At 41.3% G+C, this 18287-nt stretch overlaps 1 protein-coding gene across 1 annotated transcript in view; it reads left to right on the top strand.

Moving 5' to 3' along the window:
- meltf (melanotransferrin) overlaps positions 1–10851 on the top strand; it is an 80839-nt gene extending 69988 nt beyond the window's left edge. The window contains exons 15-16 of the mRNA XM_048604338.1: positions 5025–5214; positions 9236–10851. Coding sequence (XP_048460295.1) covers positions 5025–5214; positions 9236–9294 — 249 coding nt within the window. The 3' untranslated portion in view covers positions 9295–10851. The remainder of the gene's footprint in view (positions 1–5024; positions 5215–9235) is intronic.
- Positions 10852–18287: the final 7436 nt, after the last annotated feature.

Below are 18287 nucleotides of genomic sequence, written 5' to 3'. Positions count from 1 at the left end.
GGGTCACTGGACCTGAAACGTTAACTCTGTTTTTGCCTTCACAGATGCTGCCAGACCTGCTGAGCTTTTCCAGCATTTTCTGTTTTGTTTCCTAATTTCAAGCTAATTTAGTCCCACTTAGTTTCTGGGATGGTTTGATTTTATTTGACTTATTGTCAGTGTACCTAAGTACAGTGAAAAGCTTTGTTCGCAAGCAGTACAGGCAAATCATTGTAAGCAAGGCCATACAGATCATAAGGTGTTAGGATAGAGTGAGGCATACAGGTTATACTGCACAGGAGGTGTGCGAATCAAGATCAACATTATTTGAAGTTACAGAGTCCATTCATCAGTTTAATAATGGCAGGGAAGAAGCTGTTCTTAAACCTCTTGGAGTTTGTTCAAGCTTCCTTATCTTCTGCCTGACAGAAGAGGTTGTAGGAGAGCATTACTAGGGTGGGAGGGTCTTTGGTGATGTTGGCAGCCTTTCCATGGCAACGAGGGGTGTAAATGGAGTCCATGGATGGAAGGTTGGCTTCAGTGACAGTCTGGGTTGTGCACACAACCTTCTGTAGTTTCTTATGGTCCTGGGCAGAGCAGTTGCCATACCAGGCCATTATGCACCTGGACAGTATGTTCTGTGTGGTGCATCTGTAAAAGTTGGTGAAGGTCCTTATGACATGCTACCTGAGGAAGAAGAGGCATTTTTGTGCCTTCCTGACTGTTGCGTCTACATGGGAAGTCCAGGGGAAGTTGTTGGTTATTGTCACTTCTAGGAACTCGACGCTCCTCAACCCTCTCAACCTCTGCTCCGTTGATGTAGATGGGGGTGTGTTCTCCTCCTTTCTTTCTGAAGTCCATGATCTCTTGTTTTGCCAACATTGAGAGATTGTTGTAGTTGCACCATGCCACCAAACCCTCTGTCTCCTTTCTGTATTCTGACTCATTGTTGTTTGATATCCGTCCTACCATTGTGGCATCCTCAGCAAACTTGTAGATGGCTACACAGTCATGGATGTACATGGAGTACAGTAGGGGGCTGAGAACGCATCCTTTGGTGGGGGCTCAAGTGTTAACTGTTATTGTGGAGGAGGTGCAGTTGACTATCTTCACTGGTTGGACCGAAGAGTCTGTTCCCGTACTGTATGACTCGAAGTTCTCTTGAACCTGTCTCTTTAAACTTCCCATCGGGACCTATCACGCTGCTATATAATCTTGGCTATTCCGCTTAACCTCACCGTACCTGAGCAAGGGCCTTGAAATGAGCCTTTATGTTAAAATTGTCGCTGGTTGTCAAATAGGCTAGCAGTTTCTAATGAAAATAACAGAAGATCCTGAAACATATTCTTTACTATTTGTAGCTAATTATCTTGTCCTTTATTTTTCTGGACTGCTCATTTTATGAAGTATTTGACAGATAACCTATTCCTCAATCACAGTGCCCAAACCAGTCACAAGGGAACATGTGAAAACAGTTGGTACGGATTTGGGGGTGTGGGGGAGAGAAAATATTAAGATTGCAAATGCGTAAAATTATCTTTACTTTGTTTCAAGGAAGACTGACTGACTTAAATTTGTCTACAAAGGAGATTTTACACAAATTTGTTAAAACAATGCCTCAAAGTCGATTAACTTTCATAGCATTGGGATTGTGTCATTGTCAACAGAGTGAAGCTCTGAACGTTTTTAAAGAGGAAAAGGCTCCTGTCGTTCCAAACATTTCATGCATGTCTTGTGACAACAGAACTGTTAACTCAGGAATAGGCTTCCCACCTGCAGCCTAGGCCACATTTTATGCATGGTTCTCAATGATCACACATCTTCGATAGCAGAAAGTTGGTCTCAACCACTGACAACTTGCTGTCCAGCAAACCTACAGCTGCATGTTGAACTGTGCCATTCACAAATGTGTTCAGGTATCTTGTACAGCAGAAACTTAATATCATCAGCAGCAACCTCAGAGTCATGCATCCACGAAACAATTTTCTATTTGAATCACTTCTCCAAAGTAGGAAAAAAATCAATAAAAAAATCACTTGGTGGCCCTCCAATGAGTTGGACTATGCATGATAAACATCAAACATTCTATTGGTTTGTGAATACTCCCTCTATTGGAGCAGTCTGTGAGGGATTCACATTGCAAATGGAGCAGGATCAAATCCAAAATAAGAATCTTGATATAGACTAAGTGGTATAATTTAAAAAAAAAACCCAAGGGGTAACAACTAGAACCGGATGCCAGATTGTTTGGCCTTGTTAACCAGTACTACCAGGATTACCTACATTTATAATTTATAGTTCAGCACACTGGGCTGTTAACAATCTACATCATTGTGCTAAATAATCTGTTTTAATCGTATGAATTCCCCTGAATTTATACTTGCCAGAATTTCTGTTATGCCTGGTATATACTCAACACTTCTAAATACAATTTGAGTTGATGCTCTTTAGAACATTTACACCTCATGGTTTGCAATGTTATCATTTTTAGACTTTAACATAGAGTCATATTGGATACATATGTCAATGTTGACCAACAAACACCAAACTGCACTAATCCCATTTACCTGTACTTGGTCCATATAGCCTACTGTGGTCTGGCCTTTTAAGTGCTCAACCAGATTTTTTTTTTTATTTATTGCAAGAGTACCTGGCTCTATTGCCCTTTTGCGCAGTGCGTTACATATTTCTATCACTGTCTGGGTGAAAAAAATTTCCCCAGATCTCTTCTAAGCTACTTACTCTTCAAATTAAACTTAAGCACTCTGGTCTTAGACACATCTGCCAAGGGGAAAAGATTCTCATGATCTACCATCTCTCAACCTGTCATAATTTTGTATACCTCAATCAAATTTCCCCTCAGTCTCCACTGCTCCAAGGAAAACAAATCGAACCTATCCAGTCTCTCCTCATAACTCAGAATTTTCATCCCAGGCAACATTCTGGTGAATCTCCGCTGCACCCTCTCCAGTGCAGTCTTGTCCTTTTGAGTGTATGGTAACCAGAGGCACACAGTATTCCACCTGTGGCCTAACCAATGTTTTGTAAAGTTTTTAACATGTTGTAATGGATACCTTGTCACTGAAGAACATCTAGAATAAAATCTGTTTGTCTTCATCCACATTATTGGGTGAAGAGAGGGAGGGTGTTACACAAGATTACTTAAAAATCCAGAACAATGAATGTAAACCAAAAATGTAACTTCTGGGCTGAAGAGCAGGAGGGAAATAGCCACTTCAGTAAATGCAAAACTCTGTTACAGTGGGTCATTAGTGTTATAGAACTAAATTGAACATACCTCTTTCAAGCTGTCCTCCCCTTCAAAAGCACAATATTGAAAACTAGTCCTGGTGTTTAAAGCAAATTTCATAGACAATATTGTAAAAACTATAGAATAATAGGTCATGCCTGACATCTCAGTTAGAATTCTTTGAGAAGATATTGAGCAAGTTGGACAAAGGAGAGCCAATGGATGTGTTCTATTTGGATTTCCAGCAGGCCTTTTATAAGCTGCTGGAAAGGAGGCTGCTAGACAAGAGCTCATGATGTTAGGGGCAAGGTACTGACATTGATAGAGGATCAGCAGACTGGCAGAAGGCAGATTGTAGGGATAAAGAGGTGTTTTTCAGGATGGCACACAGTAACTGGAGGAGTTTCACAGGGGCCTGTGTTGGAGCACAGCTATTCACATTATACTTTAATGATGGGGACAAAAGAATGAAGGACATTGTTGCTAAGTTTGCAGATGACACAAAGACAGGGACATGTAGTGTTGAGGAGGCAGGGAAGCTGCAGAGGAATTGGACATACTAGGCGAGTGAGCAAAGAAGTGGCAGATGGAGTACAATGTGAAAAATTGAGAGGTTGTGCACTTTAGAAGGAAGAATACAGGCATGAACTATTTTATAAATGCAGAAAGGCTTCAGAAATCTAAACACAAAGGGACTCAAGAGTCCTAGTTCAAGATTCTCTTGAGGTTAACATGCAGGTTCATTGTTAATTAGGAAGGCAAAAGCAATGCTGGCATTCATTTCAAGAGAGCTAGAATACAAGAGCAGAGAGGTATTGCTGAGGCTGTATAAGGTCTGATCAGACCGCATTTGGAATATTGAGAACAGTTTTGGGTGCCCTATCTAAGGAAAGATGTGTGGGCATTGGAGGGGGTCCAGAGTGGGTTTACAAGAATGATCCTGGGAATGAAGAGCTTGTTATATGAGGAGCAGTTGAGGACTCTGTGTCTGTACTTGACGGATTTCAGGAGGATGAAGGGGGGATCTGACTGAAACTTACAGAATACTGAGAGGCCTGGATAGCGTGGGTGTGGAGAAGATGTTTCCAGTCGAAGGGCAGATTAGGACCAGAGGGCACATTCTCAGAGTGAAGGGATGACTCTTTAGAACTAAGATGAGGTGGACGTTCTTCAGCAAGAGGATGGTTAATCTGTGGAACTCATTGTCACAGGGGAATGTGGGGGCCAAGTCATTGAGTGTATTTAAGATAGAAATAGATATGTTCTTGGTTAATAAGGGAATCAAGGGTTATGTAGCGAAGGCGGAAGAACAGGGTTGAGAAAGATGTTAGCCATGATGGGATAGTAGAGTGGACTTTGCGTCTGTACGGGCATGGAGAAGATGCCCATAGGCTGAACGGCCTAATTCTGCTCCTATATCTTATAGTCTAATACAGGGAAAGGGCAAGACACCATTACTTCAATTAAAATTTACTATACAATGTTGACAGTCCCCTTGCTGATTTTTCTTTGTTGTCTTCGTTCACCTTTGCATCAGAATTCAAGATTGAAGTACACATTCTGATCTAACCTTCCAAGGAAGCATTGGTGCAATGTCAGAGGTACTAACGTCAATGTGGATGACTAACTCCATTTGCATGTTTCCAAACCTTAGCTAACATTAAAGATTCCACAGTAGTATTCAAAGAAAAATATGGAGTTCCCTTGATGTTTTGATCAATACTTGTTCCTCAGGTATTGCCATAGTGCATGTGATGCAGACAAATGCTGTAATAATAGATATCTTTTCTTCTAGGATTTCTTCGGGCAAAATGATAATCCTAATGGCTTCAAGATGTTTAATTCATCAGCCTATGGTGGAAGTGATCTGCTCTTTAAAGATTCTACTGTTAGAATTATTTCAGTTGGGGAGAAAACTACTTATGAAGATTGGCTTGGAGGAACCTACCTGGAGGCAATCAAGATGATTGAATGTTCTGGTGCAGGTGAGTTATGCCCCTGACTACTTGTATGATTATCATGCCTTAAAAAGGAGCATTCCATTTTTGATGCTGTATTTTAATGTCTATTGTTTTTGTCTGCAAGTTTTCTGGCTATCTTAACCAATTTCATACTGGATTACAATTTCACAAAGTGTTGCGATATTTCATGCTGGTGGTGGTTCCACAAGTGCAGAACTCTTGTACATCTTAGTACACCTTGTTGATATCTGACTCCAGACAATGAGTACTGGGCAGGTTATCAGACAATGGATCCCCATCACAGTTAGTTCTATTCTGACTAATGTCCACACATTCATTCTTCCAGCAGAGAGTTGGATAGCTATCAGGAGCAGTAACCCTAGCTAGAGAAGGAAGAAACCAATTGTAGCCCTGTTACTTTGGATGATTGAAGATGGTTGCCAAAAATCTATGCCCAGGATTTTGTACCCTATACAACTCAGCTACATCCTCTTTACCACCAGTGGAAGCCCAGGTTACCTCAGTTTACAAAGTGCAATGCTGTTTGAATAGGTTACAGGAGCAGGCTTGGTAGGAGCAAAGTTTCAGAAAAAAATTGATATAAAGAGCGATAACATAACAAAACCTTAGAAATGAAAACAAAATAATGAAAAAAGTATATAGGTAAAGAGGAAAAGTATGTTCAACGAAGTAGAATTTGTTTTTAATCAGAAGTGAGCGTGCACAGTTGAAGTTCATAATTGGATCAATGGTGTCAGTAGACCTTCCCTTTTGGATATCATGTAATTACAATTACCAATTTACACACCTATTTTACTATTCTAAAAATGTATTTTATTATACTGTGTCATATTTACAATCTTTGTAGAAATAAGCTCAACAAGTTAGGACAGGAGTTAAAATTGCATAGACAGAACTTCATATGAATGCTCAATAGTACTAAATAACATTAAAAAACAGAGGTGTAGCAGTAAGCATTACTGTACTTGTAATACAGAATTCTGGTCAATTTTCTGGGAACATGAAATCCCACCATGGCAGATGGTGAAATTTGAATTCAATAAAATCTGGAATTAAAATTAGTCTAATGAAGACCACATAACCACTGTTGAATGTCTTACAAACCCATCTGGTTCACTAATGTCCTTTAGGGAAGGACATTTGCCTTTCTTATATTGCCTTCACTACATGAAACTCCAAACACCCAGAAGTTGACTTTATAGTTGCCCTCTGAAATGGCCTAGCAAGCCATTCAGTTGTATAATACCACTACAAGGTCCAAAGAAAGGCATGAAACCAGACAGACCAATTAGCATTGAAAATGACATCAGCACACATCCCTGTCAACACTGCAAAATCCTCCTTACCAACATACCAAGAAGGCTTGTACCAAAATTGGGAGAGCTGTCCCACAGACAAGCCAAGCAAGTCAGTCTGACACACAGAATCATATCTTATGGAACATGTTCCACACACCTCATCGACAATCCCTGGCTGTGTTCTGTCCCACAAGAGGGACCAGCACAGTAGTACACAGTCAGGAAGAAATTGCCCTCAAAATCCTCAACGTAGACTTGCATGCTAAACAGCATAAACAGCAAATGATTGGCAAAGGAAAGCAAATGCAAAACCAACAAATCAGAGGTCTGGAGATTGGTAACCCATCTAAGGTCTGGAGTCCTGTCAATCCAATTGTGAATTCTGGTGGACAATTAAAGAACTGGATGAGGGTCAATAAATATGCCAATCCCCAGCACATCAGTGTGAAAAACCAAGCTGAAGTATTTGCAACTATCTTCAGCCAGAAGTGTGAAAAGGGCGATCCATTTCAGCCTCGTCCAACATCAGAGATGTCAGTCTTCAACTAATTCCAATTCTATTCACTTCACATGATATCAAGAAATGGCTGAAGACACAGGATACAGCAGAGGCTATGGGACATGACAACATTTCAGCGATAGTACTGAAGATGTGTGTTCCAGAACTAGATGCACCCCAACTCGGAGATCGCTTTGTAGAGCACCTGCGCTCTGTTCGCGACAAACAACACCTTCCAGTCACGAACGACTTGAACTCCCCCTCCCACTCCCTGGATGACATGTCCATCCTGGGCCTCCTCCAGTGTCTCAATTACGCCACCCGGAAATTGGAGGAGCAGCACCTCATAGTCCGCCTCGGGAGCCTACAGCCCAACGGTCTCAGTGTGGACTTTACTAATTTCAACCTCTCCCCACCCCTGGCCTCGTTCCATGACTAACCCTCCCTCTCATCCCTGCCTCCTTGACCTGACACAACTTGTCCGTCTTCCTTCCCACCTCAATGATCAATCCCCACCACTGTCTACCTGCACTCACCTATCACCATCCCACCTACCCTCCCCTGCCTTACCCCTCCTTTATTTATTTCAGAGCCCCCGTTGCTCCTGTCTATTTATTTCAGAGCCCCCTTCCCCCCCTGCTGTGTTCCTCTAGCTCCACACTTTGTTATCTCTAACCCCTACTCAAGCTGTTTGAGTACAGTTACAACACAAGTATTTTACCTGACAATGTAGAAATTGCTGAGGCATGCCCAAAGCACTAAAAGCAGGACAGATCCTACTCAGCCAAACACTGCTGTATCAGTCTACCTCTGTTCACCAGCAAAGTAATAAAAAGCATCTTCAACAGTGAGATCAGATGTCACATGCAAAGGAATAAACTGCTTATTGACGGTAAGTTTGGGTTCTGCCAGGGCAACTACGCTCATCACAACTTTGCCCAAATGAACAAAAGAGCTGAACTTAAGAGATGAGCTGAGACTGATGGTCCTTGACATCAAGGCAGCATTTGATTGAGTGTCGCATCAAGTGTGTCAAAGCAAGTATCAATGGGAGCAGTGCTGCTTGCAGTAATATCTGGCACAAAGGAAGATAGTTGATGGACATTAATCACTTCAGCCCCAGGACATTAATTCCCGAGTTCCTCATGTTAGTATTCTAGGCCCAAACATCTTCAGCTACTTCACCAGTGATCCTCCCTCCATCACAAGGTCAAAAGTGGGGATGTTTACTGATGGTTGTACAATGTTCAGCACAATTTGCGACTCCTCAGAGACTGAAGTAGACCATTTCCAAATATAGCAAAATTTGGACAATATCCAGGCTTGAGCTGATAAGTGGCAAGTAACATTTGTACTACATAAGTGGCAGGCAATGACCATCTGTATCAAGAATGAACCTGTCTGCCCTTGACATTCAATGGCATTACAATTGCTGATTCCCCTACTATCAACATTCTGAGAGTTACTGTTGACCAGGTGAACTGGACCAGCCAAAAAATACAGTGGCTGAGAATTCTACAGCAAGTCACTCACCACCTGTCTGCCCAAAGCCTGTTCACCATCCGCAAGGCACATGTCAAGAGTCTGATGAGATACTCTCCATTTGCCTGGAGGAGTGTGGCTTCAACAATACTCCGGAAGCTTGACACCATCCAGGACAAAACAGTCTGTTTAATTGGCATCCCATCCACAACCTTCAACATTCCTTTCTCTTTACCAAAGACACACCGTACCAGGATTATGCACTGCTAACAAGATGCACCACACAAGCCCCCTCCAACTGCATCTTCCAAACACATGGCCTCCATCACCAAGAAGGCAAAGTGAAGCATTGTAACATCACCAACTGCAAATTCCCCTCCAAGTAGCACACCATCCTATCTTAAAACTATAACACCTGTCACTCCGTCAAAATCCCAGAACTCCCTTCCTAACTAACTGTGGGTGTTCCTGACCCCAAGGACTGAACAGTTCAAGGCAGCAGTTCACCACCACCTTACCAAGGGCAATTACGGATGATAGTGAATGTTGGCTTAGCCAGAGAAGCCCATAACCCATGATCAAATATAAAAATACTGAGGGGATTAAATCTATTCATATTTTCAGTTTCACAGCCTTTTTTGACAATATTATAAAGTGTGATATTAAAAATTTAAATTTTGTGTTTAAAATTTTCTGACTGTTGTTCTACTGGAGATTTTCCTCTAATTATATATCTATCTTCCAGCGATAACAAGGTCATCGTTGTGTCTACTCATTTTAATGCTACTCAGTTTCTTCTTATAATCATCTCCATGATTTGCCACAAGACCCATTTCAGATCGGAAATGTGCGGGCAACTCATCCTTCTTGAACCGAACTACTCGAGGAGAGGAATTGAAACAATAAAAAACAAAAACACACTGCATCGATAAAATGAAGCCCAATATTTAAAATGCTACCAGGTTACAATACAGGCATGAAAAGCAATAAAGGTGGTTCATTTTCCTGAGCTCAGCAATGTCATAACAGTTCAGAGAGATCTCACAGAGTAACTGATTTAAAGGAGAGTAATTTGTAGATTTAAGCATGTTATATGTGGAAGTGGTAGAAAAATTATTTGGGGTTGATCGTGACTGTTTAAATAGAAGTTCACTGTATGTAGTAATTTATTAGTTGCATTCATCAGCAGAATTTCTGTAAAAGCAGATGCTACATCATTGTGTGCAAATGCCATTTATTTACTGGTATAAATAATGCTGTACAAATATTTAGTTGATACTGTTTACATTTCATGGAACAACTTATACAACAAAGTGATTTTTGCAGAATGCTTTACAATGTAGGTATGGCCTGTATAGCATTTTCAGTGGAATCTCTTTGAAGCGGTTCTGATTAGGCAAATATGTCAGAACATAAAAAATTGTATGTTACTTATCTTGTGCATATCATCTCTAAAGGCATTAACTATATCAGTGAACAGATATGTAATTGCTTCTTTCACAAATATATCACACTTTCTCGTTCAAATGGAATTGTTCTCCCTGGCAGTTCTGGTTGTTTCATTAAGTTTAACTTCTACTCATTGACATTTATTCTTTAAACACAAATTTCCCACAAAACTGTTTTATCTACAGAAACTTTGGTAAAAGCCCAGAAAACATGTCCATTATATTTGGAGAGGAGAAATTTGTAGCTAAGGTGGAGAGTGGTAATGGAATGGAAATAGCCAGGACCTGGGTTACAGAGGAGATAGGTATGAGATATGGCAATTCAGAAAATGAAGAAATATAAATTTAGAAATGAATGAAGAAAGGAAAAAGAAACAGGATTAAATGAAAATCTAGCATAGATGCAATGGGCTGGATGGGTTCCTTTGGCACTGTATATCATATGAGACATAATATAGAGCTGTCTTATTTAAAGCTGTAGTTTTCTAAAGAGATTGAAAAATCATCTTTGATGAGCAAGTTTTAGAAATCACTTGTGAAAAGTAATCAATTTCCTTATTTTCCCAGTGGAATTTTAATGAAATTTGAGTTAAAAAAAAACCAGAATCCAGTCATTTACTTGGTTTCAACCTAGTCTTTTCTGCAATTAAATGGGTTCCAAGTTAGGAACTAGCTCAAGGAATGCAGGGTTAGGAAATAAAAATGCATTAAGAATTTCTTTTCAGAGGTTGGATGAGGGTGTATTGCTGTAACATTGGAAATGCCATTCTGTTCCTTAATCTTATTGCATAATTAGCGTGATGCAGACATTGGATGCCAGGTATGTACCCAACTTGGATGCTTTGCTAACAGCCATGATATATCTATCTGTGATTGAGTTCACCTGATGTTCTTAATAAACCTAACAAGAAAATACTGGTCCTAACATTGGCAGTACCTTTTTATGCTTGCTATAATCTTGCAGGTATTTATTTACCATCAATTTGCTCTTCAGGTCACCAAGGATCATCGATCATTTATTCGCTACATGGTTAACACCGAGGCCAGCATATATTATTGCCAGGCTAAAGTACAATAGCTTTCCAGAGAATGTTAGTTTATCAACAATAATTTAATATCCCTTTTGTTTAAAGCTAATATCCTGTGGTAAATTTTATAGTACCGTTAGAGGGCCCAGTGATATCATTTTACTTATTACAAATAGGGCAACAATGTCAGCCTGTAGAAGTACTTTTAATAAATACTTTAAAATATTCAAAGATATATCATTTTTTCTTTTTGAACAATTATTGTTACTAATTTTTCTCATTTCAGTGATCCTTCTCATTTGCCATAAAAAGCATTACCTCGTGGATATACATGGTAGAGTCTTATAGGCCAAATGATTCCATGTGGCCTTTGATATGTTTCTGAGAGTATCGTGTTAGATTTACAATTATAGCTCATTGTTAATGATTTCTCCTGTAGGTGCACCTTAGTTCCTCAATAAACCAGATTCTACCCAGTAGTGAGACACAGGATTGAAAAGAAAACACTCGCAACTGTATTCTGGCTTACTGGAAAATATTACTCGCCATCATATGACATCTTTGTCATCTTCAAAGTGAATATACATTCTCATCAGACCAAGTCTGAAACTATAAACCAGCAGGCATCATTAACCTTTGGACATGTAGACTCAGGAACAACATGCAACCATTGCAATTTTCCTTGAAATGTCAAAACAAAAAAAATCTCAACGTTATTTTGGTCACTAATTTTTTAAATGGCAAAGCTTGACTTGTGGGTATAATTTAGCTTTCCCTGCTAGTTTTAGACTGACTGCCAGGTTGCATAAAAGACAGATACAGATTATGATCTCTATTGAGACTGCTAACCATTGAAAACAAATTTGAACACGCAGTGACCAATGTAGCTGTGCTATTAAATTTCACATTTTGAAAAAATACTTGAGATATACAGCCCAAAATCAGACCCTTCAGTCCAACTTGACCATGCCGACCTGATATCCTAAATTAATCTAGTCCCATTTGCCAGCATTTGATCCATATTCCCCTAAACCCTTTCAATTCATGTACCTATTCAGATGCCTTTCAAATGTTGTAATTGTACCATTTCCTCTGGCAGCTCATTTCATACATGCACCACCCCCTGCATGGAAAGGTTGCCCCATAGGTCCCTTTTAAATATGTTTCCCCTCTCACCTTAAACCTATGCCCCATAGTTTTGGACTCCCCTACCCCAGGGAAAAAAAAACCCTGGCTGTTCACCCGATCCATGCCCCTCTTGATTTTATAAACCTCTATAAGGTCACCCATCAGCCTTCGACGCTCCAGGGAAAATAGCCCCAGCCATTCAGCCTCTCCCTCTAGCTCAAACCCTCCAACCATGGCAACATCCTTGTAAATCTTTTCTGAACCCTTTCAAGTTTTACAACATCCTTCCAAAGCAGGGAGACCAAAATTGAATGCAGTATTCCAAAAGTGGCATAACCAATGTCCTGTACAGCCGCAACATGACCTCCCAACTTCTATACTCAATGCATTAACCGATAAAGGCAAGCATATCAAATGCTTTCTTCACTACTCTGTTTACCTGACTCTACTTTCAAGGAACTATGAACTTATACACTTAATGGTCAGGTCCTGGCGAGTGTTGCCAAACAAAGCGACCTACGGGTGCAAGTTCTGTCCTGATTTGCCTTTCCAAAATGCAGCACCTCACATTTACCTAAATTAAACTCCATCTGCCACTCCTTGACCCATTTGCCCATCTGCCCATCAGATCAAGGTCCTATTGTACTCTGAGGTAACCTTCTTTGCTGTCTACTGCATCACCAATTTTGGTGTTATTTGCAAAACTAACCATACCTTCTATATTCACATCCAAATCAATTGTATAAATGACAAAAAGCAGTGGACCTAGCACTGATCCTTGTGGCATGCTGCTGGCCACAGACCTCTAGTCTGAAAAGCAACCCTCCATCACCATCCTCTATCTTCTACCTTTGAGCCAATTTTGTATCTAAAATGTCTAGCTCTTCCTGGATTCCATGTGTCCTAAACTTGCTAACCAGCCTACCATGCAGAACTTTGTTGAACGTCTTGCTGAAGTCCATATAGACAACGGCCACAGCTCTGCCTTCGTCAATCCTCTTCATCATTTCTTCAAAAACTCAGTCATTAGTGAGAAATGATTTCCCATGCACAAAGCCATAATCAGTCTTTGCTTTTCCAAAAATGAAACGTAACAAAAAAATTAAATGAAGCAATCAATACCAATTTAATACTATAGTTTGTCAAGACCTGAATAAGAGGGTACTGGATTTATGTTCTCTAATTCCACCCAGGAAGTCCCTTTAACTTATGAAATCTTCAGAATTCACTCACCTCTCTTTATAGAATCAAATCAAGCACTTCACAGCTCTCAGGAATTCACTTTGATGTCTCCAGTGGTCCAGCACTTCACCTACCTTTAAATTTTCATGGGGATCCCTCCATTAGCTTTTGGCTAAACAACCCTTTGAAGTTTTTAATATTGAACTGTGGACTTCTCAGTTCGTGCTTCACCAATCAATGGGTTTGATTTTAATGATTTAAAAACTAGGAGTGCTTGTTCTTAATAGCGTCCATGTTCCCAGTAATAGCTTTGGATAGACTTCGGCTCGCGTCTCCCAATCTGTCCCTCACAGCTCCTATATAACTCATTTCGCATTTATTTAACAGCTGATTTTTCTCTCTGCATCTAAACTCCAACTAGGTTGAGAGCAAACACACACACAAATAAAACAAAGGAACTTCTCTAATTCTAAGTCCAGGTTCAGGGCAATGTGGCACACTCTGAATGCTCCCACTCCCAAACATAAATGTAAATCAAATACATCTACCTTTAGACAATTCTGAGTACACAAATAATTTATATTGCTAGTGGAGCCCTCTTTCCAAACTGGTTCTACCAAGAAACCTCTTTGTTTATATACTTTTGGCTTTTTAAAAAAAGTTTTCATTCATGGGATGTGGGTATTACTAGCTAGGCCAGCATTTATTGATCATCCCTAAATGCCATTGAAAGATGATAAGCCCTTGAATCACTAACAATTCTTTAGAAGGGGAGCTCCAGTATTTTGATCCAGTGACAGTGAGGGAACAGTGATACAGTTCTAAGTCTGGATTATGTGTGTTCCCGTGCATCTGCTACCCTTGCCCTCCTGGGTGGTGGAGATCACAGATTTGAAAAGTGGATTTGAAGGAGCATTCTTGCAATACTTCTTGTGGATGATGCACATTGGTGCCACTGTGCATTGGTGGTGAAGGGAGAGAATATTGAAGGTGGTGGATGTGCCAAACAGGCTTCTTGGTCCTGAATTGTGTAGAGCTCAAGCATTGTTGGAGCTGCATTCATCCAGGCAAGTGGAGATCATTCCATTACAGTCTTATCTTGTGCCTTGTAGATTGTGAACAGGCACTGGAGAGACAAGGTGAGTTCTTCGGTGCAGAATTTCTGGCCTCTTACCATTCTTGAAACCACATTATTTATATTGTCTGGTTCATTTCAGTTTCTCACCAATGGTGTACCCCTGAAGGATATTGACAGTGGAGGATTCAGCACTAGAAATGTCATTAAACATCAAGGCGCAATAGTTAGATTTTCTATTGTTGGAGTCAGTCACTGTATGGTATGTTATTTGCTGTTGATCAGGCCAAACCTCGATGTTGTTCCAAGCATACTGCATCTGAATGCTTCAGTATTCGAGACGCCAGTTTTGTTATGGCTCCTTGATGCCACACTCTGTTAAGTGCATCCTGATGTCAAGAGCGATTATTCTAATCTCACTTCTGGAGCTCAGCTGTTTTGTCTGTGTGTGTTCCAAGGCTCTGATGAGGTGAGGAGCTGAGTGGCTCTGGCAGAGTCCAAACTGAGCACCAGTGAGCAGGTTATTCCCTTGCAAATGCTGCTTGATAAGACAGCCCACAACCTCATTTTGCTGAGGATTGAGAGTAGACTGAAAGGACAGTAATTGGCTGAATTTGACATGATTTATTGTTGTCACATGTACTGACATACAGTGAAGAGTGTTGTTTTATGTGTTTTACAGGACAATCGTACAAACAGGTGCATCAGGGTAACAGAACAGAGTGCAAAATACAGTGTTACAGCTGCAGAGAAGGTATATAGAGAGAGATTGACATTAACATTTGAGAGGTCCAATCAAAAGTCTGATAACAGTGGGCAGAAGCTGTTCGTATGTGTATTCAAACTTTTTTTATCTTCTGCCTGATGGATGAGGGTGGAAGAGTCAATAACCTGGGTAGGTAGGATCTTTGATCATGTTGGTTGCTTTCCTGAGGCAGTGCGAAGTATAGATAGAGTCAATGGATGGAAGTGGGTTTGCATGATCGACTGGGCTGTGTTCATGACTCTCCATAGTTTCTTGTGGTCTTGGGAAGAGTAGTTGCCAAACCACACGGTGATCCATCCACATAGGATGCTTCCTATAGAACATCTATTAGATTGATAAGAGACCGAATTTCCTTAGCCTCCTGAAAAAGTCGAGGCATTGATGTGTTTTCTTGACCATTGAGTCGACGTGGGTGGACCAGGACAAATTGTTGGCAATCATTACTCCCAGGAACCTAACGCTCTTGACCATCTCACCTCAGCACCATGGATGTGGAATGGAGCACACCCTGCACTCTGCTTCCTGAAGTCAATGACCAGCTCCTTCATTTTGCCGACATTAACGGAGAGATTGTTGTGTTTACACCATTGCCGCTAAATACTCAATCTCTTTCCTGTGTTCTGTCTCATCATTTTTTCAGATCTGGCCTACAACAGTGGTATCATCAGCAAAGTTATAAATGGAGTTGGGGTGGAATTTGGCCACACAGTCATGAGTATATAAGGAGTACAGTAGGGAGCTGAGTACACAGCCTCATAAGGTTGAGAATTATTGTGGAAGAGGTGTTGCCGCCTATTCTTACTGATTGCAGTCTATGGGTCAGGAAGTCAATCCAGTTAATGAGGGAAGAGCTGAGACCTAGGTCTCAGAGTTTGGAGATGATTTGGTTTGGAATTATGGTGAAGATGGAGCTGTAGTCGATAAGTAGGAGCCAGAAGTAGTATCCTTGCTATCCAGATGTTTGACGGATAAGTGTGGGGCCAGGGAGATAGCTTCTGCCATGGATCTGTTGCTCCAGTAGGCAAATTGCAGAGGATCAAGGCAATCTTAAGGCTCGAGGTGATGTAAGCCATGACCAACCTCTCGAAGCACTTCATAATTATGGAAGTCAGAACCACCAATGGTAGTCATTGAGGCACGCTGCATGATTTTTCTTTGGCAGCGGGAAGTTGGTGGTCAAACTTGAAGCAGGTGTGGACTTCAGATCGGAGTAAGGAGGGGTTAAAGATGTCTGCAAATACTCTTGCCAACTGGTAAACGCAGGATTTGAGTGTACAGTTGGGGAACTTAATCCCAGCCTGTCACTTTCCATGGGTTCACTCTCAAGAAGGCTGATATGATTTCTGCAGCAGACACCATGGGTATACGTGCATCCAAGGCTGTTGGGACAGGTGCTATCGTTTCACTGATTTTCTGTTTAAAGCGAGCGTAGAATCTATTGAGTTCATCAGATAGGGATGTATTGTTGTCCACTATTCTGTTCAACTTCACTTTGTAGCCCATTATGCAGTGTAAGCCTTGCCACCAACAGGTGTCCATATGGTTGGTCCGAGTCTCAAGCTTAGTTTGGTATTGCCTTTTGGTGCCTCTGATGGCCTTGTGAAGGTTGTATCTGGAGTTGGGTATAGGTCAGGTTCACCTGACTTGAAATGCCACAGAGCTGGACTTCAGTAGGGAGTGGATCTCCTGGCTCATCCATGGTTTCCATGATTTCTTAAACTTTTTGTGGACAGCATGTATCCGGATAAGTTTCTACATTGTATTGTTTGCCTGGGTTGTAGCTGTACTGGAACAGTTTGGCTCGGGGCACAGCTAGTTCTGGAGCTCAAGTCTACTCAGTACTATTGCCAGAACGTTATCTGGGCCCATAGCCTTTGTAGTATCCAGTCTTAATAATACGTGATTTCTTTAATATGGGAACTTCACGATTGATCAACTTAAATTCCTTATTGAAATAACTGTAGACCTCATTTTCTTATTAAAAATTCAGCAATAGGTCATCCATTATTTGATTTTCTCCCAGCTGTTCCAGACCTTATTATATGAACAGTGTTATGCCCTTGGTAAGTATGGTGGACTGTCACTTTAAGAGACTGATCACATGACATTATGATAATTTCAAGGAACATTTTGGGCAGGAAACAGTTCAGTCTCACCTTGCTACCTGCAGAGTGAACATCTCTTTAATAAAGTTCCTATTGTTAAACACTTTGGTCTCCTGGACTTTCTTGAAACGTAACACAAGAAGAAACCTGGTGACATGGATTAAAAACCGCTTTGACATCCATTGGGTCAATCCACCGATTCCTCAAAAGGCAAACAGAATCGTAAATCCTAACTGCAGATCTTGGGAGCATTTGAAAGAAAGAAGTCAAAAACCACCATTGCTTCACTGAAGCAGGTAGCGAGAAAAAAAAATCATTACCCCAGCGAAAAGGTGAACAGAGCAGAAGATGCTTGCCAATCGACCTTGAAGAAACATCATGAGTAACAACGGAAAACAAAAAACACTGGAGATCACAGTAGGTCAGGCAGCATCCATGGAGAGAAAGCAGGCCAACATTGACTTTAGAGATAGTAAGAACTACCAATGCTGGAGTCTGAGATAACAAGGTGTAGAGTGGATGAACACAGCAGGCCAGGCAGCATCAGAGGAACAGGAAAGCTGATGTTTTGGGTCTGGACCCTTCTTCAGAAATGGGGGAGGGGAAGGGTACGCTGATCTAATAGAGAGAGGGGGAGGCGATGATGGAAGGTGGATAAAGGAGCGGATAAGTGGAGAGAAGACGGACAGGTCAAGGAGGCGGGAATGGAGCCCGTAAAGGTGAGTGTAGGTAGGGAGTTGGGATGGGGGTTGGTCAGTTGAGGGAAGACGGACAGGTCAAGGAGGCAGGGATGAGGCTGGTAGGTAGGAGGTGGGGGTGGGGGTTTGGTCAGTGAGGTGGGAGGAGCGGATAGGTGGGAGAAAAGACGGACAGGTCAAGGAGGCGGGGACAAGCTGGGTTGGTTTTGGGACGAGGCCGGGGTTGGGGAGATTTTGAAGCTCGTGAAGTCCACATTGAGACCATTGGGCTGCAGGGTTCCCAAGCGAAATAGGTGCTGTTCCTGCAGCCTTCGGGTGGCATCGTTGTGGCACTGGAGGCGGCCCAGGATGGACATGTCATCCAAGG

This window comes from Rhincodon typus, chromosome 13, assembly GCF_021869965.1.
Source record: "Rhincodon typus isolate 14 chromosome 13, sRhiTyp1.1, whole genome shotgun sequence".
Classification (NCBI taxonomy): domain Eukaryota; kingdom Metazoa; phylum Chordata; class Chondrichthyes; order Orectolobiformes; family Rhincodontidae; genus Rhincodon; species Rhincodon typus.
This window is presented reverse-complemented; position numbering and strand designations above follow the sequence as displayed.